At 38.0% G+C, this 22196-nt stretch overlaps 3 protein-coding genes across 5 annotated transcripts; 1 reads left to right on the top strand and 2 right to left on the bottom strand.

The window, feature by feature from the left end:
* Positions 1-1037: 1037 nt before the first annotated feature.
* LOC6570284 (ankyrin-3) lies at positions 1038-12018 on the bottom strand. 3 transcript variants are annotated; one of them, XM_032742008.2, is made up of 11 exons: positions 11867-12009; positions 10819-10926; positions 9288-10401; positions 8018-8121; positions 7006-7953; positions 5395-5722; positions 5221-5317; positions 4662-4886; positions 2384-4047; positions 2246-2326; positions 1038-1735 (listed from the first exon to the last, which is right to left on the bottom strand). In XM_032742008.2, exons 1-11 carry the CDS (start codon positions 12005-12007, stop codon positions 1482-1484), a joined length of 5064 nt encoding a protein of 1687 aa, XP_032597899.1. In that variant the 5' UTR covers positions 12008-12009; the 3' UTR covers positions 1038-1481. The 3 variants fall into 3 exon arrangements, with proteins under 3 accessions (XP_032597899.1, XP_032597900.1, XP_032597901.1); XM_032742009.2 differs by lacking the exons at positions 1038-1735; positions 2246-2326; positions 2384-4047 and adding an exon at positions 4368-4573 and having other exon boundaries at positions 11867-12016; XM_032742010.2 differs by lacking the exons at positions 1038-1735; positions 2246-2326; positions 2384-4047; positions 4662-4886 and adding an exon at positions 4974-5158 and having other exon boundaries at positions 11867-12018.
* A 794-nt stretch (positions 12019-12812) lies between these two features.
* LOC6570285 (probable H/ACA ribonucleoprotein complex subunit 1) lies at positions 12813-13703 on the top strand. The gene is made up of 3 exons (XM_001996495.2): positions 12813-12898; positions 12959-13486; positions 13549-13703. The coding sequence occupies exons 1-3, from the start codon at positions 12859-12861 to the stop codon at positions 13650-13652; spliced, it is 672 nt and encodes a 223-aa protein (XP_001996531.1). The 5' UTR covers positions 12813-12858; the 3' UTR covers positions 13653-13703.
* Positions 13704-13734: 31 nt separating this feature from the next.
* Positions 13735-21716, bottom strand: LOC6570286 (inactive rhomboid protein 1). Its single transcript, XM_043215878.1, has 9 exons — positions 21621-21716; positions 19569-20971; positions 19350-19385; positions 17634-19124; positions 16629-16970; positions 15747-16001; positions 14701-14958; positions 14324-14623; positions 13735-14141 (listed from the first exon to the last, which is right to left on the bottom strand). Exons 2-9 carry the CDS (start codon positions 20946-20948, stop codon positions 13899-13901), a joined length of 4305 nt encoding a protein of 1434 aa, XP_043071813.1. The 5' UTR covers positions 20949-20971; positions 21621-21716; the 3' UTR covers positions 13735-13898.
* Between the last annotated feature and the right edge of the window lie 480 nt (positions 21717-22196).

The following is a 22196-nucleotide window of genomic DNA, read 5'->3' as shown; positions in this document are numbered from 1 at the left end:
GTTCTCCCTTTTTTTTTGCTTTAATTTACTTATGTTTGGCGCGTTGAATTGTTTTAAATTAATTAAATTTGAACTCATTCCTTGAGGAGCAACATTCAAAGGCATAATAATCATCGCGGCTAAGTCCACAATTTATTTCTGAAATTAATAAATATACATTTAATCAATATGCAATTCATTTTTATACATTAATTTTAATTTGGATTTCTATTAGGGATTCTTCTCTGTGCTGAGATTAATCGATAACGGTGATGTTGTCGCCACTCACACCACTACATATTGTGACATATGTGTAAATATATATATATATATATATATATATATGTGTATCTACATATGTATTTCTGCTGATAAATACATACATTAATACAACGCTGGCAAATTCGGCGAAATGAAAATTACAATTTTCTTAATATATCAAATAAAAATAAATATGCTGCTGCTGCTTTTAAAAATTGTTTGAATCATGCGGATGATTGGATTTTGAGGATGACATAACAGGGAATAGCAAAAAGCAATTTTCCTTTGAATTGCTGTAAATATATTTACACACACACACATCTTTTTATTGCACATGTGTATTAATTAAATACTAAACACTTGCACGTAAATATCTCTGCTTGGTTCTAATAACTATTGTTTTGCATTAAATATTTACTTTTCATTGATAATTTATCGCAATTGTGAAATCACATTTTACTTTTACACATCCACGCGTTTTTTTTCTCTCCCTGTGCGAGCACAAACTACATATTTATATATATATATATTATATGTATATTTCGATAAAGTCCATTGAAACTTACTCGATAAATTGCATGTGATACATGTTATCGAACAGCCGGCGATAAATATTATTTTTTTTGCACAACAGATGATTTTCAGCAGCGTGCATAAAGTATCGATAAATAAATAAATAAAGCAGCTAATTCTTATTTGGCGCTAACGCTTATAGAAATTAAATGCAAATCATCTTGCTGCTGCTTGGGGAGTTGTAATTGAATGTTGAAAATTGTTTTTAATTCAAAAACTGTTAATTATAGTTCAACAATTTATTTTTGCAAATACAATATTACGTTTTTCGACTTATGATGATAATGAATTCAAGGAATTCCCAGTATATGTTTTAAATACGCTCGATGGTACATATATTGAAAATATTTTATTTTTACTGGGAGACAAATCTTAGTTAAATAAGGAAAAAAAATAGTATTGAAAATCAAAATGACTCAATAAACGATAACAGAATTATTTCTTTTTTGTTGCTTTTGTTCTGACCGCTTATCACATGGATTAAATGTAGTTCTTGATAATATATATAAAATAGATACTCGACCGTTTAATACATTTGCAATGGATTGAAGAGTGCTTTTGAAAATAATAAATTTAAAATACATACAATACACAAGAATAAATATAGGCGATACACAGAGCTAAACACAAACACACACACATGCAAAATTTTAAAAGTTATCGATTGGTCAATCGGTTATTGTTGTTGTCGGCTTGGACATATTGCATTCGATATCGGATGGGGGAGAAAGCTTCGTTATGGTTTTGATATGCGATTCTTCAATTTCACTTTGTAACAAATCATTTGCTGGATTAACGCCAGTCCATTTTGAATTCGGGGGTTCTATTATGGCGCATTTGTCCACCAGGGACTTCAGCAGCATGTCTTCCGAGGAAGCGGGCAGAGCACCCTCCACTTCAATCGGTTTAATTATTGAATTGTCTGTGAAATTAAAATAGATAGATGTTAATACGTACTAGTTATGTTGGCGCGTGTTAATATATCTCTAATTATGTTCAGCAACACTGCTAATCGATATGTAATGCCCTCATTTAAATATGAGCGCCATATTGTTATTGCGGCGAAATGGTATGTGTATGTGTGACCACATATGTATAACTAATTTGTTAAGCAACGCTGTTAAGCACTAATAAAAGCCCTGTAATCATTGCTTAACTTCTAAGTTATGCAATTCCGTTAGCTTATTTAAATGTATACGATTTTAGCTCTTTTAGCTCATTCATATATAAGCACCATCATATTAATTACTCAATGTTAAGCGCCATATTGTTAATTACTCGAAATGGTCTGTGTATGCTAAGCAACGCTGTTAAACGCGCTATTAAAACCAACTCTGCTAATCGATAGTCGATAATTGAACTAAAGAAAAAGAGCGCTAAATAAAATATAAACTTATTGCAACTTAAACTAAAGACAATATTTAATGCTTACCAGCGCTTCGCTGAAAATTGATTTGATATTGAGAATCCTGCAGCTCAATGGGCGTTGTTGGCGGCGTCGAGCAGAGTAGAACTACAATTGAACATTTATTATAATCGAATTGAAAGGAATTAATTCAATTTTACTAACCATTATTTTGCTTACTTTCGCAAAGTTGTTCAATATTGAGGGTTTCGTTGAGGCCATCAGTTAGAATAGGAGTCGAAGCTGGTGGCGCCGATCGCATTCGAACATTAGCTAGACCACGTTCTAATTTATCGGTGACCAGTTCAAGATTATAAATACACTGCTCGACGATATCATCGCGTCCAATTTTGGATAGAGCCTGCGACATAGCATTGCCAGTTGCGCCGTTTCCTTGCTGCTCCAGCCAGAGGCGCAGCATGACGAGACTCTGCTGTGCCTGTGGCTGATCGACATACTCCGCTTTGACCAAATCAATGTCGCTGCTGGTAACACCCAGCTCATGGGCAAGCCTAGGCCAATCTTCAGATAACAGATTGGATATATCCGAGAGACGTATATCGGCACGTTGTATGGACAGCTTCTCCTGATTGCTGGCCTTAATCTCGGCATTAATTAAATCTTTATAGTTGAGGCCATGACCATTGCTGAGGTTTCCATTGAAACCCTGCTCCTGCTCCTCCAACTGATCCAGGCAAAGATTTAAAGCGCAGATCGGTTGTAGCGGAGCCTGGCCCGGTTCCACCTTTGGCTGTGCCATGAAAGAGATGCGTGCCTGGGTCTGCTCCGCATCCTTGAGATGGACAATGCACGATAAGCGATTCTCGCGAAAAGCTTGAAATTTGATATTCAATTGATCACCGGATTTTAAGACGGGCACCAAGTTCCCAGCAAATTCCAAATAAATTTGCTGATTCTGCAACAGTTCCACATCGCGACTCTTGGCGATCTCCGTAAAGGACGCCTGTTGCTCCAACGTTTTCTCTTCCTTGTCATCGGTCATACAAAAGATGGACAATTTGGCCTCCGTTAAAGAAATGCGTTTGGCAAAGATGACAAATTTTACGATAAAAGGCACTTGAGCCATGTACGAATAAAGATCGGCAGCCATCCGGCTGGCATCGCCCACATTACGGCAATCCATGAGCCAAAACCGAGCGGAAACTGTCGTCGTAAAACTGACGCTATCCTTGACAAAGGCGAGGGGCGTCGAACCGGTGACATCTTCCCAAATGGCGCGATTTTGGCCACCAGTTATGGAGCAAAGCAATCTCAAAGTTGGCGCATTTCCATTGTACTGAGCATTGACCATGCCCTGATTGCAACTTTTGGGTGCCGGCATGCTCAATGTGATTGCCTTGTGGAATTTACGGCGACGCGGCTCCACGGTTACCACCGGAGAGACGGCTACGCCCTGTCCAAGCAGCTTGGAGCAACCGATCAGATCCACTGGCTGCGCCTGTAAGCCGACGCGAATCTTCTTGGTCAGCGCATGGGGCGGAAAGATGGCCTGCACATGGGGCACAGCACTTGATGCCACAGTGCCCCCGTCAGGGCCAATAGCGTGTACCTCTTGCCGCACCCGTGAGACAACAGCAAAGAAATGGGGCACATTTTGAGTCACAATGCGTATTATGCGACTGGTGTGCAAATCCTCGAGAGGATTTAGTTCCCCATCGATCGTTTCGTTCAGCGTTTCCAGGAGATGCTCCTCGTTTTCGTAGACGCTGTGTTCGCGCCAACTTTCTCCATTGTCCGAGCGGAGTATGATTATCTCACGCTCGCGTTCACGCAATGCTCCGAAATGTGGTACCTCCAGCACAATGGGGCTTCAGAACGGAGAGAAACATATATATAAACTAATAATATATATATAACAAGTGAAGAGTAAGTATTCCAATGTATTTAAATAATAACACCTGATTTAATCAGAGCGTCATACACGCATTTTCTGTAATCGCTGATTGCGTTCGTAAATTTCTCGTTTCAATGCGCTCTTTAGAAATTTACGTATTAGGATAATTAGAATTAGTATAAAAATAATGCTTGCTTTAAATAAAAAAATCGAACCAATTGTTGAATACAAAAATATACATCAAATTTTCAATGCACGTTTTAAAGAAAATCGATTACAAGTGTTAGACACAATATAATATTTTTTATAGCTTAACGTATTTTGTTTTAAATAGACAAATAAAGACGAATTAATTCCTGTACGCGCAATCGGTCGGCATGCTTGTAATTTTGTTCAATGCTGTTAATCCTGTTTTCTATAATTGCTAATTGGCAACACTAAATTCCTCGCTGCTCAAAAAGGTCGATTAAAAGAGTTATCGCGTTGAACGGCCATTCTGCCTATTATTTTGTTAAATGTTAATAGGTTTTGTGTAGTAAATATCATAAAGAAGTAACTAAATAACAGAGTATTTATTTTTCTATTTACCTCAAGAACTTGCCTTCCACAGGTGACATTTCGAGTATGCGACTGACGAGTGCCTCGCCCTCCATCAGTGGCGGCGGATTTGCTACTCTTTGTGGCTTCACATAGCGACAGGTGATCCTCGTTGGCTCCGCGCAAGCCTTTGGCGGCACAATTATCCTTACACCGCTGTGGCGACAGCCACGCATCGAACCACCCCGTGCATCGACCAAAAATGAGACAAGGAAGCTGTAGAAACAAATATAATACGGGTATTATTTAAAGTTTCTATTATAATAATATTTATATATAATACATTTGAGATCCTTCAAAAAATAAGTCGATTTCTTTACATTTAACAGTTCAGTTAAAAGTATGGTTTATATGGCTAACGGTGAGTTGCTTAACAGTAAGGATTTCGTGAGTTGCTTTACAGCGCTTTCTTATTTGTGGAGTTACAGTATGTTTCAAGTTGTTAACAGCATGGATTCCGCTTTGCACTACGACAACATTTAATCGATCTACGCAATCACGACTTCAAATTAGAATTATAATTAAAATTACTGAGAAATATGGAGCATACCCCAAATGCACAGGCGGTCGCACAATGACAACATTATCCGTTTGTCGTTCCATTGGCGAAGCACTCAAATTCGTCGCTTCCGTTGTGCGAATCATTTCTGCCAGTTAACAGAAGAGAAAAGGAATACATAAATAAATTTGAATAAAATGACGCAATCATCGTCGCTCGCTTCACCTCTTTCGATAGCACGCTCGATTTGTTCGTGTTCGGGATTGGTTGTATCGAAATTTTGATGATCATGTTCATCGTCATGGGTTGTTTTCAGATCATCCGTTGCCATATATTTATATTGATTCTGATGATCCAACAGATCGTCACAGCCCTCGTCCTCTGAATCCGAAAGTAAAGTTTCGTGCATAAATTCGGGTGCAACAACTTTATATTTCTCTTCGATAAAGCCCGTCGTCGTATTTATAACCGATGTTTGTGTGACGACCTTCAGCGTTTCCACGGCGGTTACGTAGCCCAAGTTATGCGCAATATTCAATGCCGTTTGTCCATTCTGGAAAACACAAGCAACCAGCAAAATCACAAATTAAAAAAATACATATATATATATATATATATTAATATAATTAATAATAAATCTAATTTAAATATGTTAAACTAGCAATTTTATTTATTATTTAATTATATTTATTTATTATTTTTACTATTTATTGTACTATTTGGTTTATTATATTTATTAATCGTTTTATTACTATTTTTGTTTTCTATTTCACTCTATTTTTCTTGTCCAGCACTGAAGCGTTCAACTCAATGTTTTATGCAAAACTATTTCAAATCAATTTTTTCAAATAACGCCCGAATTTCCACAAGCAAAACACTACCCACCACCTCTCCCCCGCCATAACGTACATACACAATGAACACCTCTTCCATTCCTTTACGCTCTCTGAAAACGCAAGCTGCTTCTATATATGCGTGTGTGAATAAATAAAGAATAACACAAGAGAGCGGCCACGCTCTTAGACAGCATAGAGTACCAGCCAATCGCAGGCAAGGCATTCGATCAATTCTTACCACAGACTATTCAATATTGCCTGCTGATGCTATGCATGCGTGTGTGTAAGTATGTATACACATTTGTGTGGATTTAAAAATAGAAAATACTATCAAATATTGTGTTGCTGCTCTTATTGTTTACTTGGGAAAAAGCTCGAGCTTTTTTAAGTGCATATTTCTATATACAATTGCCGAGGGTATTTTAATTTTATGGTGACATTCGCAAGGCATCTGGTTTAATTTGGTTTTAAATAGCAAAGATCAATTGGGAATTGGTGAGTGCAACAAAAGGGAGAGCGCCATATAACAGAAGGCAAATAATTTTGTTTAGTGCTGTTAATCCTTTTTCTACAGTTTATAATTGGCAACACTATTTGCTCACTGATCAAAAAGGTCGATTATAAGCGGCATCGATTTGCGTTTGTCAGTCATTTTCGCCTGTGCTTATTATTTTGTTAAATGCAAATGGTTGTGTGCAGTAAATGCAGTAAATCAAAAATACATAAATTATAAATAAAACAAAATTTCGCTTGTACAAATAAATATAAATAAAAAAGGGAATACTCCAATTATTATTTAACAACGCGACATTAATAATAAATAGAATACCTTTAATTTGAATACACATTTAAACAACACAAAGGAATATCCTCAATACCAATTATGTATTTAACAACTATGCCCACTTTAAACAAATATTTACCAACACCTACGAAAACAAATACAAAAAAACATGACCGCAAATTCAAATAAGGTAAGAAATGAAATTGTTCGACTTACATTTGTGACCGCATCTGGATTTGCTTTGTGTCTCAGCAGAAGGCTGATGACCATGGTGTGACCCTGTTGGGCAGCCTGATGGAGTGGGGTGTAGCCCACATTTGTGGTTAACTCAATTTTGGCATCGTTCTCCAAAAGGAATTTAATTTCATCGATTTGATTGTGGTGCGCTGCAATGTGAAGCGGAGAATAACCAGCCTTGGTGCGCTCGGAAATATTGGCGCCATGATCGAGGAGCAAACGGGAAACCACAACTCTTCCCTCTTGGGCAGCCAAGTGGAGAGGAGTCAGTCCATTCTTGGCAGCAACATTTGCATTAGCTCCTTGCTCCAGCAGCAGTTGAACCATTTCCACATGCCCTTCCTGGGCAGCCAAATGCAGCGGCGCAAAACCCGATTTACTTGTGGCAGCAACTTCCGCACCATGTTGCAACAGCTCCTGTGCAATCTCTAGATTATTTTTCTTGGCCGCAATGTGGAGGGAAGTGTGGCCATTGCGTGCCGCAATTTGTGTGGAGGCGCCACGCTCCAGTAGCAATTGTACAACCGGCTGATGATCGTAATGGGTTGCCACGTGCAACGGGGTAACCTCATTTTTGCCCTGACAATCGATGGTGGCACCCTTTTGGAGCAGCAGATTTGCCACTTTGACCTTGCCATATTTACTGGCGAGGTGCAAGGGGGTAAATCCCTTATTGGTCACTGCATCCAGCTGGGCGCCTTGATCGATCAGCTGCTGGCACACTTCTTCCTGGCCCTCCTTGACGGCTATGTGCAAAGCTGTATACATATCCTTTGTGGCGGCATCCACTTGTGCCCCATGTTGCAACATTAGCATAATGATGTCAATGTTGCCCAGCCGGGCGGCAACATGCAACGGAGTTTGTCCCTCCCGAGCAATGGCATCCACTTGTGCCCCATTCCTGAGGAGAATGCGTATGATATCCGTCTAGGGAGAGATGCGGATTATTAATATATTTATATATATGATGGATCAGTTTGTAATTCTAAACCTGATTGGCACGCGCTGCCAGGTGGAGTGGTGTCTCGCCACGCACTGTGGGCGCGTCGGGACTCGCATCGTGCTGCAGCAAATAAATCACTATGTTCATGCAACCTGTAAAAAAAGAGAATGGAATTAGCATCACAGAGAGAGAGAGAGAGAGAGCACGACTGGAAGGTACCCTGCTAAAGCCACGGTTAGATATACACTATCATATATTATTTATTTATAAATAAAATTAGTTAAATTAAACATTTAATATTTCAATTTTTAAATTAAGAAAATGACGAATATTTATAAGATTTCTGGGCGTACATATATTTATTTATTTTTAAATATTTAATATTTTTATAATTGTTGATTTTAGATGTGTTATTTATTTACTTATTTACATATTTATTGTATTTATTTAATGTCAATATCACTCGCCATCTAACGGCACACATGATTTTGTTACAGCTTTCTATCGATTATAGAGCAAACAGCAAATTTCGAATTCAATTCCAAATCAATATTTTTTATGCATTGAAAATTTGTATAAACTATATATATATAATTTGAATGTAACGAATAAAAATTAAAAAAAAACACTTTACCAGAATAAGTAAAGCTACGACGGCAAAATAATTAAAAGTGCGCAAGAGCATTACTAATATGGTAATGGTAATGAATTTACTTCTATGCACTCAGAATGTTCGGTAAGTAGAGAAGAGGACTCATTCACTAGTTCACTGCTGGGTAATTGGCAACACTGATCGGAGAGCGGACAACTACCTAGATTTCACTAATTTTCAATGCGGTGCTTAACAAATTGAGTGTTATATTTTATTTTTAGACTTGCAGACTTATGCACATTAGTTTAATTTCTTTTTAACTAGCAAAGGTGAATTGCCAAATGCCAATTGTGTGCAAAAATTGAAGCTTTTCAGAAGAGAGAGTGACATTTACTGGAAGGCATGTCATTTTGTTAAGTGTTGTTAATCCTGTTTACTATAACTGATAATTGACAAGACTAATTGCTCGCTGTTCAAAAGGTCGATTACAAGTGTTATCGACTAGCAATAGGCGACGAATTATATCAAAATAGAAAAAGAAAACACAAAAATAAAATAAAAACTCGTTAAATAGTAAATAAATCAAATACTATAAATAAAACAAATGCTTCAGCGCAGCTACAAAAAGCACTTTCGACACAATATAAAAAAAAAACTAACTAAAATGAAGACTAAAAAACAGATTACAAATCAGAAATGTATTTGGAAATAAAATTGGGGACTCACCCATAAAACTGGCGACATGCAGCGGCGTCAGCCCCGATTCCGTAGTGGCGCCAATATTAGCACCATGTTTCAACAACAATTCGGCGACTTTAATACGATTCTTCTTGCAGGCAATGTGCAACGGGGTAAAACCATTTAAAGCCCTCGAATTGGGATTGGCGCCATAATCGAGAAGTAACTTGGCGACACGCACATGACCACAATGGGCAGCCACATGCAGAGCAGTTAAATAATCGACAGTGACCTCATCCACAGGAGCTTTATGATCGAGTAGCAGACGAGCAGCTTCATCGTGTTCCCCCTGGGCGGACATGTGCAACGCCGAGAGTCCATTCTTGGTCTTCGACAGAATTGGGGCGTGTTGCGAGAGCAGCAGCTGTATCACCTCCACATGCCCCGAGCGAGAGGCACAATGGAGAGGAGTCAAACCATCCCTCGTGGTGGCATCGATGCGCGCCTTTCGCTCAAGCAGCAACAAACAGACCGCCGCCTTGCCCCATTTGCATGCCACATGCAGCGGCGTTATATTATGCTTGGCTGTATAATTAACATCTGCACCACGCTCCAAGAGTAGTCCGGCTATATCCACATTGCCATAGTGGGCAGCTATGTGCAACGGCGTAAAACCGGATTTAGAAACAATGTCAGCATTTTGATCGTGTTGCAACAAAAGCAGCGCAGCATTTACATCATTCTTTTTGGCGGCAATATGGAGAGCAGGCAACCGAACCTTGCCGCGCACATCGCTCTCGAGCAGCACAGCGACAACTTTATCGTGTCCTTGTTGCATTGCCACAGCTAGCGGCGTAAAACCATCTTCTGTGGCAAGCGAAGGATTTGCTCCTTTTCCTAGTAGCAGGCGACAACAGGCATCATGATTTTCCTGTGCTGCCATGTAAAGTGGCGTAAAACCATTCAAGGATTGCACATTTACATTGGCATTGTGTTGTATTAATTGCTTTATCACTTGTTGTTGTCCTGCCAACGATGCAATGTGCAACGCTGTGTTGCCCTTTTTGGTGGCACTGTCTACTTTAATGCCACGCTTGAGTAGCTCATTGCATATGTCCACAAAACCATCCTTGGCCGCCAAATGTAGCGCATTTAAACCATTCTAAATGGAAAAGTAACAAATTTAATTTAAAATCGGTATAAAACAAATGTAAACAAGTAACAGAGCAGTGTTTGCTTATCGAGCACGAGCTAGTAGCTGTTGAGCTGCTCACTCAAGAAGCGATTAAGGAAAGCAGCTCATGCCCACGAACCGGCTAAAGAGCAAAGGGTCGCGTTGTGTAGTCGATGCTCGCGAAACGGTAAAGGAGCAGAGCGGGCAAGTCGTGCTGTGATTGGTCGGCTCGCATTGGGAACGATCTTGTGAACCGCGCTCTGTTTCATATATATTTTGATCAAAATATATGCCAAAATGCATAATTTTGAAATAAATATAAATATACATAAAAATAAAAATACATACACAAAAATATATAAATTTAAATATGAATATATTTGTAATACATATATATTAAATTACCGCATTGCAAGTGTTAATATCCGTTATTAAGCCAGCATCTATGAATTCCAACACTTTACCCAGATCGCCGCTGCGTGCGGCGCGTAGAAAAGATATGGTGGCATCGTTCTATGCAAAAATAATTAAAATGTATTGATATTAGTTTAAAGTTCAACAAATTTATCGTTATTAGACAATAAGAGCAAAATTGTGTATATGCATAAATTAAATTCCAAAAGTTTGTGGTATATGTTAAATTATTAAGTTTATGGATGTTAGACAATAAGTTACATTTTGTATATGCATAAGCTCAATGTGGCAAGTAGAAATTAGTGATCGACATATAAATTGTGTAAAAGAACCAAGTTTATCGATATATTACTAGAGCTCAATTTTGCATGTACAAATTGGTAATCGACAAACAATAAGTGTAAACATAAATTATTTGGTGAATTTCAAATTTGAATAAATTGTAAATAGGACGTACAGGCATTATCTAAATTATTTAATTCCGCAACCGGCTGTTCCAAAACAATTTAAAAAATTAGATAACGGAGAAAAATGAATAATGCGAGTAGTGTACTTATTATTTTCACCATGAACGTACTTGTTTTTTTAATAAGCCCTAGCCATAATTAATTTTCATTTTTTATGTATGTGTATATTTTATGCGTGCGCACTTTTTATTCTTTTTTTATTGTTGTCTGTGATCAACAATTGCTCGCATAATATGTTTTTTTAATAAGCCCTAGCCATAATTCATTTTCATTTTTTATGTATGTGTATATTTTATGCGTGCGCACTTTTTATTCTTTTTTTATTGTTGTCTGTGATCAACAATTGCTCGCATAATATGTGTGTGTATTTTCTGCGCGTCCGTCTAAGTGATCTCATCATGAATTTATTTTTTTTCAACTCTGCTCTAAATTCAATTTAAACCGTCATTTGACAATTTGACGTGTGACGTATGTGTTCGAAATATGCGTAATTTACGTATGTGTGTGTATATACGCAAGTATGTATGTTTGTTTGTGTATGTGTGTAGCTGAAATTGTTTTTCACATTTTACCTGTTTTTGGTGCTGGCCACTGTTATTCGATTTATCAATGTTGCCGTTGTCCATCGAATCGCTACTTGGATTTATTTGTAATTGATTTCGTTTAATTACTGTCGTCGCTTGTAAATCGTTTTGTGGCTCGTCAATTGTCATTTTTCAAATTGAACTCTACAATAATAAATAAAAGCACAAATTCGAATTATTTTTTCGTTTTCGGCTAGAGCAACACTTGTAATCTATGTACATAAAAATTTAGGTGTGTGCATACATATGCGTATAGATATATACATATGTATATATATATATATATAGTCTATTTACATACAACACTTAATTATCTGTTCTAATCCGCTGTTTATGTGTATTTGAGTGCTTACAATTTCTTTACTCAACATTTAATTCACACAAAACAGAATTGATTTAATTAAATTTTCACTAATTCACACCATTCACTGCTTCACTTTTTCTATGCGCCGTATGACGTCATTCCTTCACCTACCTTAATTTTTTGTGCGAACGATTTGCAATGCTAAATCCCAAATGTATTCGATCGTTTATATCACATGCGATATCGAAATCTGTCGATAATTTAGGGCACACGATAAACCATTTGTAAAACGATATCTTCTTGGAAAATTGTTCGAATTATTTTATTAATTACATTACTATTTTTGTTAATACACTACTGTATTTTTCGCTGTCTAAAATTACTTTAAGACCAGCTAACAATTGTTAATGGAAAATGACCGAAAGACTGTCAGCTCTGAGCCCAACATAGCCATTAATCGATGTATGTTCATGCGTGACAAGGCGCACGCAAGCGCGATATATATTGCTTGATATATAATATTTGAGCCAGCAGCGTTGCTTTCACATTGTGTACTTATCGGCAGATGTCGCTGCGATGTTTACACATCGTATAAGTGTCGGAAAATGGCTCGCCGTAGCACATCACTAATTGCCGCACGTGTTTATAGTCAGTTTTGAAAATTAATAATATAAAAATGTCATTCGGACGCGGTCGTGGAGGTGGTGGCGGCAGAGGTGTGTAAATAAATAAATATATTAAGCGTAGAAATGACAAATGTATATTTATTTAATTAGGTTTTCGTGGCGGAGGTGGTGGAGGATTCAACAAGTCCGTTGGAGGTGGCTTTGGACGAGGAGGCGGTGGTGGCTTTGGACGAGGAGGCGGCGGTGGCTTTGGTCGTGGCGGCAGCGGACGTGGTGGCGGTGGTGGGCGTGGAAATTTCGATCAGGGCCCGCCTGAGCGTGTTATTCCCTTAGGCAATTTCAGTTATATTTGCCAAAATGATCTCGTCTGCAAGGTGGAAATTGATGATGTACCCTATTTTAATGCGCCCATTTTCTTGGAGAACAAAGAGCAAATAGGCAAAATTGATGAAATCTTTGGCACAGTACGCGATTACTCGGTATCGATAAAGTTATCGGATAATGTGTATGCGAACAGTTTTAAGCCGCAGCAAAAGTTGTTTATCGATCCTGGAAAATTGCTGCCGATTAGCAGATTTTTGCCAAAGCCACCACAGCCAAAGTGCGGCAAGAAAAAGGGCGGACCGAGTGTTGGAATGAGCAGTGGACGAGGGGGAGTCGGCGGAGGTCGTGGTGGAGGTGAGTTTGTCTTAGTGTTGCCAAGTGATTATTATAATTTCGTGACTTGTTTGTTTTTGTAGGTTTTCGCGGTGGACGCGGAGGTGGTGGTTTTAGAGGGGGTGCTGGTCGAGGTGGATTTAATAGAGGTCGTGGAGGAGGGGGCGGAGGACGCGGCCGTTGGTAATTCAAATTGTAATAAAAATAAAATAATGAATCAATATATACCAAAAAAATATATATATGTTTATTTTAAACAGCGTATTGAGTCGTGAATCGTGGTTTAATATTTATTTCAAAATACTGATCATGATACATGCAATATTTTGCGAATATATATATATAATTTATGTACATTTTTTGTATATATTTTTTTTGTTGTGCACGCAATATTTGTGCTATTTGTTGCCTATTATTTTTAATTATGGAAGATTTATAGGCCCTTAAATTTGGTATTATTATTATTATGCATATCGTTATTTTGTTGGTAATTCATTCGTGTTTTATTATTATAATTATCTTTGTTATTTGCGATTTGTGGCGAATTTTGCATATTTTTATAAATGCGTTCGCCATAACTGGAACTGGAATTGGAATTGTAGCTGAATGCGCGTGAATAGAGACCCTTTTGCCAGAGTTGAACACTTTTTTGCCGCTGCGCATCGGGAAAGATGTGCTGTAAGTAGAAGAAGCAGCAGCGGCGGGTTTTTCAAATGTTAACATATATAAGTGTGTACATAACAGAGCTCTGCAACTAATATGCGTGATCGCGTACAGTTCTCGTTAACATCATAGCAATATGAGAAATATTAATTTCAATTTAACATTTTGTGTCTGTTTTGTTTGTATTTAACATACCGCAATCATATTTTCCTCGGTGAAAGCACCGCCGCCATTTCGAATAATATCTTCGGAATGATGATGATAATAATATTGTGGCTTTTGTGTTTGCGAATAGCGACGGGTGGTGGTGCTCACATCACCATTGTGATGGCCAATATTGCTATTTGTGGCACTTGTGTAGCCCTTGTTGCCACCACCAAAAACATCGTCCACAAAATTAAAAGTGCTAAATTCGCTGGGATGAATGTAAAAGATGGCAATCAGGGTGGCGCAAACAAACAGATGGAAAACGAAACACGTCCAAATCAGGTTGATCTGCAAAAATATCGATAACACATGTGCAATATGCACGAGTTAATGTATTGACTGAGAGTGGTGAATTATCGCTTTACCTTTTTTCTGCGTCCGTATTTGGTGAAAGTGGCAAATGGCACCAATGATATTGTGATAAATGCGCCGCAAGCAACCCCAGCAAGCAGCCCGGCAAAATTCAACTGATATGGCAACGTGCCAATTCCAAAGAGCACTGTGCACAGCAGCAGCAGTTTAAAGAGTGCTACGTATGGTTTGTGCAAGTGCTTCCAGTGCATCCAAATGAGCAAAGCAACCAGCGACGAGACAACGCCACAAAGCGACGCTGATGGGCCAACCTGGAATAGGTGAATTCGTGAAATAATGTAATGCAATTCCAATTGCAAATGTTAGCAAGACTTAATTAAATGCATAATAACTAATCTCTTGGATTATTTAAATATAAATAAATTAAATAAATATATAATATAAAAATACCTCAGTTAATATTATAAATATTGCTTAGTTTTAAATTTAAGTTTAAATATTAAATAATTCAGTTTATAGTTTAATTTAATTTATTTTCTAGGTTTTGCAGTTAATTTATTGGCATTAAGTAAATAAATCAAATATAGAAATAATACATATATAAATAATTAATATGTATAAATAAATATAAGCACCCCCGAAATCAATTTTATAAATATTTATTTTGTAATTTAAATATTAGATTTTATTTTTAGTATGCTTGACATTAAATAAATAAATGAATAATTAATATATAAATAAATGATAAATATGTAAATAAATGATAAAATTCACGCACTTTGAAAATTTATATTTAATATTAAATTTGATTTCTAGTTAAACTTGAGCTGTTTTCTTACTTCTTGCTTTTATTATCAACTGGCATTAAATAAATATACAAATAATAAAAATACGCCCAAAAATCAATCTCATAAATATTTCCTATATTTTATTTAAATTTAAGTATTAAATTGTATTTCTAATTTAATGTAAGCTATCTTTTACTTTTTGTATTGTTTTTTTTTTTATTTAAATAAATATTTTATTATTACTATTAGTGCTATTATTATTAATATTAGCATTATTATTATATTTATTATTTTCATATTATATATTTTACCTCAGGTCGATGTGGAACGAGCACGGCACTTGTCAGATTTCCAGCCAGGCCTGACATAATGTAGACAACAGTTGTGCGCAGCGTTCCAATCAAGCGTTCCAGATCAGCCAGGAATAAGTGTTGGAAAATGAGCGTAATTGCCAAATGAAGAACTCCAGCGTGCATACAAAGCGAGGTCAGCACTCGATAAATCTGATCGGGTATCTCCACGGAGATGAAGGGAAACATGCCACAAACATTATTCAAGCAGGATATCTAGAAAGAACAAGAGATGAAGTAGATAAAGCGAACGATTGGAACGATTTAAATTGAAAAGTTAATAATGAAACTAAAAGGTAAAATAAAATAAAGAAAAATTTTTAATATGATAAAATTGAGTATTAACCATATAAATAAAACACAGATTGAACGAATTTATAAATTTATTAAATTAAAATATAAAATGAATAAATAGTAAAAAAAAAATAATTTTGTGATTTTTTTTTTTTAAAACCCATCAGCAATATAAACAAAATTCGATTTTAAAGGATTAATTAAAGTAGCAATTTAATTTAAATATAACAAGTTAAATAAACAAAATAAAATAAAGACTATAATAATAAAGGATTTATTAAAGTAACAATTTAATTTAAATATAACAAGTTAAACTGAGCATATTCATACAAAAAAAGCATAAGTAACACAAATAAAATACGTATTGAAAGAATTTATTAAGTTAATAATTTAATTAAAATACAAAGATAAATAAATAAAATAATTCTGGACGCTTCAACAACATAAATAAAATACAAATTGACAGGATTTATAACTAGCTAATTGTTTTGTGATTGCTTTGTTTTTCTGTCTTTTCCCCAGATTTTCCTATATTTTTTAAATATTAACCTGTGAGCAGAGTGAAGCTTCTTCGTGAAAATAACCATTGACAAAATCACAATATTCCCTGGTAGTGATGCGGCATTCCCCGTAGAGTCCTGTGCAGCAGGGATGTCCGATTACCTCGCAGACCATATGCTCCGCCGTGTGATCCTTATAGCGATAGCGTTGCGAGAATGAATTCGTTTTTCGGCAAATTGGCCACTTGGTTATGTCATCGGGCCACTCGTAGGGCACTATCGAGGCGGGTGCATCACAAAACTTTGGATCCAGCCCACAAACAGAGCCCGATATGCGTCCACCAGGCCCGGATTCACCCGGTGACCATTTCTTCCAAGTCGATATGGATTTCTGAAGTGAAGAGAAAAATTAATTCATTTTTTGTACTTTAATTTACATAGTTTATATTATAGTAAATATTAAAGTAAGTATTTAACTAATCTTTAATCATAAGCATGTTTCAATTATTATTAGATATATTATATATTTTAACTATATTTAACTTAAATTATTTATATATAAGCGTACTATTGTTAAATTATCAATGTTGTGTGATCATAACTAATTATGTTAAGCAACCCTGTTAAACGATACTATGCTCGAGGGTCTCAAAAAAAAGATCGATAACAGTTGGCGGCACTTTTGAGTTTTTATAAAGAAAAAAGAAACAAATTATGTTCAAATGTAGCATATTTTAGATAATTACTGACTAAAATATTGAGCCCCTTTCGAGCATTTTTATATTATATTGGAATATTTACTTATTGGGAAAGCATTTTTTTTATAATATTATGTAACCTATTTAGAATTGTTACTTATTGTGATATATAGAGCGCTTATGGGATTTTTCTATATTATTATATGACATATTCTACATAATTTAATTACTGTGGAATCATTTATATATTATTAAATGGCATATTTTATATAATTCACTTTCTTCATATAGACCCCTAAAGGACGATTTTTTATATATATTTAATATATTATATTATTTTTCTATTACTCATTTACCGTTGGATATAGACCCCTAATGGAGCAATCTGCCTGTGAGCTTTGTACACAGCCCGAATCATCATTCCTAATGCAGCACGCAGTCTCCCGCTCCTGCCGCCTCGTCTTGGTGACTACCTCCATGATCTTCACATCTCGTCGCATGCAAGCCGCAAACTTTGCACCCATGTGCACCAAATCATTGTTCCTAGGCCCAATCCAAAGATTACGCTGCTCCACATGCTGCACCGTCTGCAGACTCAAACTGGTGACCAGAACTTGACCCGTTTTCTGTTCCGTGCCAAAACCAATTGGCGCTATGCCATAGCAAATGATGGATAAAAACAAGACAACGATTTGCACCGTATTTATCCAGTAGGTGAAAAACGGACGATGATCGTTGCGATCATCGAGATCATTAATGCCAAAGTATTTAATTCGTTGCATTTGTGGACGTCGTGAATTCTCGAGGACGCCATCCAAAAGTTGAGCAGCAATGCGATTGCCGCGATTTGTAGCTGCAGTTGTCGAATTTGAGTTGCGCATCGAGTTTTGATTTTGTCGATTGCTGCCCGAGAGTTGTAAATGATTTGTGGGATGGGAGGCGTGGCTGTGCGAGGAGTCGCCCATTAAATGGAGTCCATTCAAGGCCGAGGTGCGCCAGCCATTGTGATGACGCTCAGCAAGATAGACGCCAGCCTCAACGCCCAACGGAGCGTTAGCTGTGCCCTGCTTAAGCCCGGCACGCTCCACACTCTCTTCATTGCCAGAGGCAGAGGCTGTTGTTGTTGCTGTTGTCGTTGTTGCCTCGCTGGGATTATCAAAGAAGACCTCCTCCTCAATGAGCGCCGCCAAAGTCTCCGCCAAGTCACCATCCACTCCATCCACATCTAACTGTTGCTGCTGTTGCTCCAAATTTTGCACATGGCTGGGTGCAAAGCTTCTCGACCATTGCCGCTGACGTCTTTTCAATAAATGATGAGCCGTATTGGAATTCGACTGGTTTGTGTTCGGCTTGTGAAAAATGGCAATTAAATAACCCAAACTAGTCATCAGCATGTGAGCAACAGTTGCTTTGCGCTCCACAAATTCACCGGCATTGAAATCGCTGTTGCGCCAATTGTTGTGACGGCAATTGTTGTCCACATTTGACGTTGACTCTGTGGGCAATATATCGGGACGATCGGAGGCAAAGTTGTGATTGTTGTTGCTGTTGCTGCTATTGTTACTGCTGTTGTTGCTCTCCACGCATAACTCGTGACTGTCCAGCTCGAATTCCGGCTGATTGCTGAGCGGACCAAAGCAGCGAATCGCCAACCGACGATGTCTGCCGTACCACAACGCATAGTCAGCGGCCTCCGTGCTCATTTCCACACCGAAAAACCGCGCAATTTCACGTCGCATATAAATTATGATGCGCTTTTTACACGAATAGCGATGCGTGGGCAGCTGTTGCTGCTGTAGCTGCAATTGTTGCTGCTGTGGCAGAGACTGCAACGTTTGCTGTTGCTGCTGTTGGTATTGCTGCTGCTGTTGTTGCTGCTGTTGCAGCTGTTGTTGCTGATGCTGGTATTGTTGCTGCTGTTGCTGCGTTTGCTGTTGCAGGTGTTGCTGTTGGTATTGATGTTGTTGCTGCTGCTGTTGCTGGTATTGCTGTTGCTGTTGCTGCTGTGTTTGCTGGTTTTGCTGCTGTTGGTATTGCTGTTGCTGCTGTGATTGAAGCTGTTGCTGTTGGTATTGCTGCTGCTGTTGCTGCAAGGATGGCTGTAAAGACTGCTTTAGTTGTTGCTGTTTGTGTAAATAAGACTGGAATTGCAACTGCAACTATTGCTGCAAAGATTGATGTAGTTGTTGCTGCTGCAATGATTGCTGCTGCTGGTATAATTGCAATTGTTACTGCTGCTCAAACGATTACAGTAATTATTGCTGCTGCAACTGCATCTATTGCTCACTCACCCCATAAATATGTCGCTGATAATTGCCGTTGTTGTTAAACCCTTCCGTTTGCTGCTTAACCTCAATCGCTGAGATTGCGAGCAACTCTTGCTCCTGTTGTTGCTGCTGCTGCTTCAACTTACCCAAATCGCTGGCCGTTAAGCCCGACAGTGGTAGAGTCATTGAGACGGGCACTGGGCTAATGGGACCCGTAGTTTGTGTGGTTTGATGGACGCCCGTAGTTCTGCGAGCTGTGTTGCAATGCAGACAGGTGGCACTCTGAGTGGAATCGCTTAGCGTCATGGGTTGGATGAGAATGATGGGGTCTGGTTCCTCGATTGGAGCTCCCGATTGCTCCAATCGCTTCCTGGAAGAAGTTGTGGCAGCTGATGTTGTTGCTGTTGTGGGCGAGGGACAGGGGCAACTGTTGCTGCCGGCGGAGGAAGAGGATGAATTGCCTCCGTTTGAGGTTTGAGCGCTCTTTGAGTAGCTGAGTGGAGTAGGCACCTCCCGCTGACCGAGGGCCTCCTCACTATGTCCACACTTGGACCTGGCATAGCCGCCATAAGGCAAATTGACGTACTGCGTCGATGTTGGCGTCGCTGTTGCTGTCGTCGTTGTCGTCGTCATCATCTCCTCCGCAGCTGGCGGCGGCGTTGGCACATAACGCTTGACCGGCGTATGCAGCGTGGAACCTAAATATCCGCCATAAGCGTCCGCACACTGCAGCACCTTGGCGGGCAGAAAGTAACGCGATGATGCCGTCGCAGGCGAGGAGACCGAGAGACCCATCGCATCCATGCTCAGTTTCAATTTGGGTGATTCACGATAACGTTCCAATCGATATTTTGTATTTGGAGACATGGCGCGATGCGTGGCGTGCTGCGTGTATTTCTTGTCCAATTGCTGCGATTGTCCCGAATTTATGGTGCACAGCGAGGAGGCCGAGTTCGAGGAGGATAGTGGATACGTGGGGGCGTGACTGTGTGTGTGACTGTGATTGTTGTGCTGCTGAAAATGATTGATAGTCAATTGTTGCATTTGATTATTGGCGTTGCTATTGCTAGTTTTGCTTTGTTCCGCGTGGCAATCGCTATTTGGTGCTGGCGATGGCGGCGGCAAACAGCCATTGATCAGCAGCAGATCATCGTACTTCTCCAGTGGTATGGTCAGTTTGCTCGACTGCGCCAGAAATATGTCATTTGGATGGGGACTAAAGCGACCAGCTGAGGATGAGGCTGATGCCACCATTGGAACCACATCCTCGCCATTATTTGAGTTCAGCGCGAGCTGTGTTTGATAGCTCAGCGATTTCCGGCGATTGCCACAATTATTTCCAGCAGTATTGCATTCATTTGCAGTGCGTCGCCCAACGGGCAGTTCACTGCCAACGTTATGCATTCTAAGCGACTTCTAACTGCTATCTGTAATAAGTATAACATGTATATTAAAACATATTAATGCAATTATATACATCAAGTGGCCAAAGCATGGTTGCTTTCGTAAATCTGTTGAGCTGGTTGGGCTGATTGGGTTATTTTTAATTTCTACTTAAATAATTTATCTCGGTTTGAAAATGAATTTTACAATTCGCACCGCAGCGATAACAATGAACATCGAAAAAGCAAAGAGCTGCTTGCCTGACAATCGGCTCCTGCTGCTGATCGTTTAGCTATTGTTGAACTGAGTCCGGTTCGTCAGCGAACTAACAGCTGGCGATCATTGATTTCATTTATTTCTATTTTATTTTTCACAAATATATTAATATTCATAAAAAAAAAATTTTAAGCTGTTCGCAATGCATAATTTGATAAAATTAGCAATATTCTTCTTACTGCCTTTTGTTAATTGCGAATAAAAAACACTTATATCAGATATATACACACACACAACACTTACACATTTATACGCACATACACAGACACAGACACACAGACACATATATATATATATAACTACTGCTTATAGACACCCAATTTCACACGCTCGCCTATATTTCCTATTTCCCTTCTGCAAGTTATTTATTTATATACTTATTGCATTTTGTATTTTCTAAAAAATATTTTCACTCACTTTGCTCCGTGAAGGAATTTTGACTTTTATCGATTTTCCACAATTGGCACAAAAGCAGCATACTTTTTGGCGCAACTTGCAATTATCGTTTTTATTTATTGTTTATTGTTTTTCATCACTCACACTGCATCGTTTGTTTATTGTTTTAATTTTTCATAATATACTTCGCTGTTTCTATTGCTGCTTTTCCAAAAATCTTTTCACCTAATTCGAGTGCAAAATTGTTCTAATGTAATTTATGTATGTACAAAATACATATACACATTACAGCCATTAACATGTCAAAGTCTAGCTTAATATGGTCAACAGCGCATGTGCAAAATTGTGACGTCATTTAGGTGTAATTTTCTTTGGTTGCAACAGCTGAGTGCTAAAAGGTATACTGGCTTTTGACTGATTATTAAATTAATTATTTAAAAAGCACGTTTAATCTTGTTTTTAATATAATACATGCTTCATATTAGAATGTATTGTTATTAATTGTGTGACCAATCTTGCTTAGCGGTACCTCTGCACCGGGCATAGCTTATCGATAGTTTGTATAAAACTAGCCATTTTTGAATTAGTCAACTTTTA

This window comes from Drosophila grimshawi, unplaced genomic scaffold, assembly GCF_018153295.1.
Source record: "Drosophila grimshawi isolate 15287-2541.00 unplaced genomic scaffold, ASM1815329v1 contig_80, whole genome shotgun sequence".
Lineage (NCBI taxonomy): Eukaryota > Metazoa > Arthropoda > Insecta > Diptera > Drosophilidae > Drosophila > Drosophila grimshawi.
The sequence above is the reverse complement of the archived record's forward strand: the minus strand, read 5'-3'. Positions and strand labels throughout refer to the sequence as shown.

What these genes read in the sequence shown, in the direction of transcription:
- LOC6570284 (XM_032742008.2), bottom strand. Translation starts at nt 12,007, where the DNA reads ATGACAATTGACGAGCCACAAAACGATTTACAAGCGACGACAGTAATT. An exon ending in CGACCGCCTGTGCATTTGGG is followed by an intron (nt 4,887 to 5,220) that starts GTATGCTCCATA and finishes TTGTTTCTACAG; the next exon opens with CTTCCTTGTCTCATTTTTGG. An exon ending in GTGGAAGGCAAGTTCTTGAG is followed by an intron (nt 4,048 to 4,661) that starts GTAAATAGAAAA and finishes TCCGTTCTGAAG; the next exon opens with CCCCATTGTGCTGGAGGTAC.
- LOC6570285 (XM_001996495.2), top strand. Translation starts at nt 12,859, where the DNA reads ATGTCATTCGGACGCGGTCGTGGAGGTGGTGGCGGCAGAG. An exon ending in TGGAGGTGGTGGCGGCAGAG is followed by an intron (nt 12,899 to 12,958) that starts GTGTGTAAATAA and finishes TTATTTAATTAG; the next exon opens with GTTTTCGTGGCGGAGGTGGT. An exon ending in CGGCGGAGGTCGTGGTGGAG is followed by an intron (nt 13,487 to 13,548) that starts GTGAGTTTGTCT and finishes TTGTTTTTGTAG; the next exon opens with GTTTTCGCGGTGGACGCGGA.
- LOC6570286 (XM_043215878.1), bottom strand. Translation starts at nt 20,948, where the DNA reads ATGCATAACGTTGGCAGTGAACTGCCCGTTGGGCGACGCACTGCAAAT. An exon ending in TTAGGGGTCTATATCCAACG is followed by an intron (nt 16,971 to 17,633) that starts GTAAATGAGTAA and finishes TCTTCACTTCAG; the next exon opens with AAATCCATATCGACTTGGAA. An exon ending in AAGCTTCACTCTGCTCACAG is followed by an intron (nt 16,002 to 16,628) that starts GTTAATATTTAA and finishes TGTTCTTTCTAG; the next exon opens with ATATCCTGCTTGAATAATGT.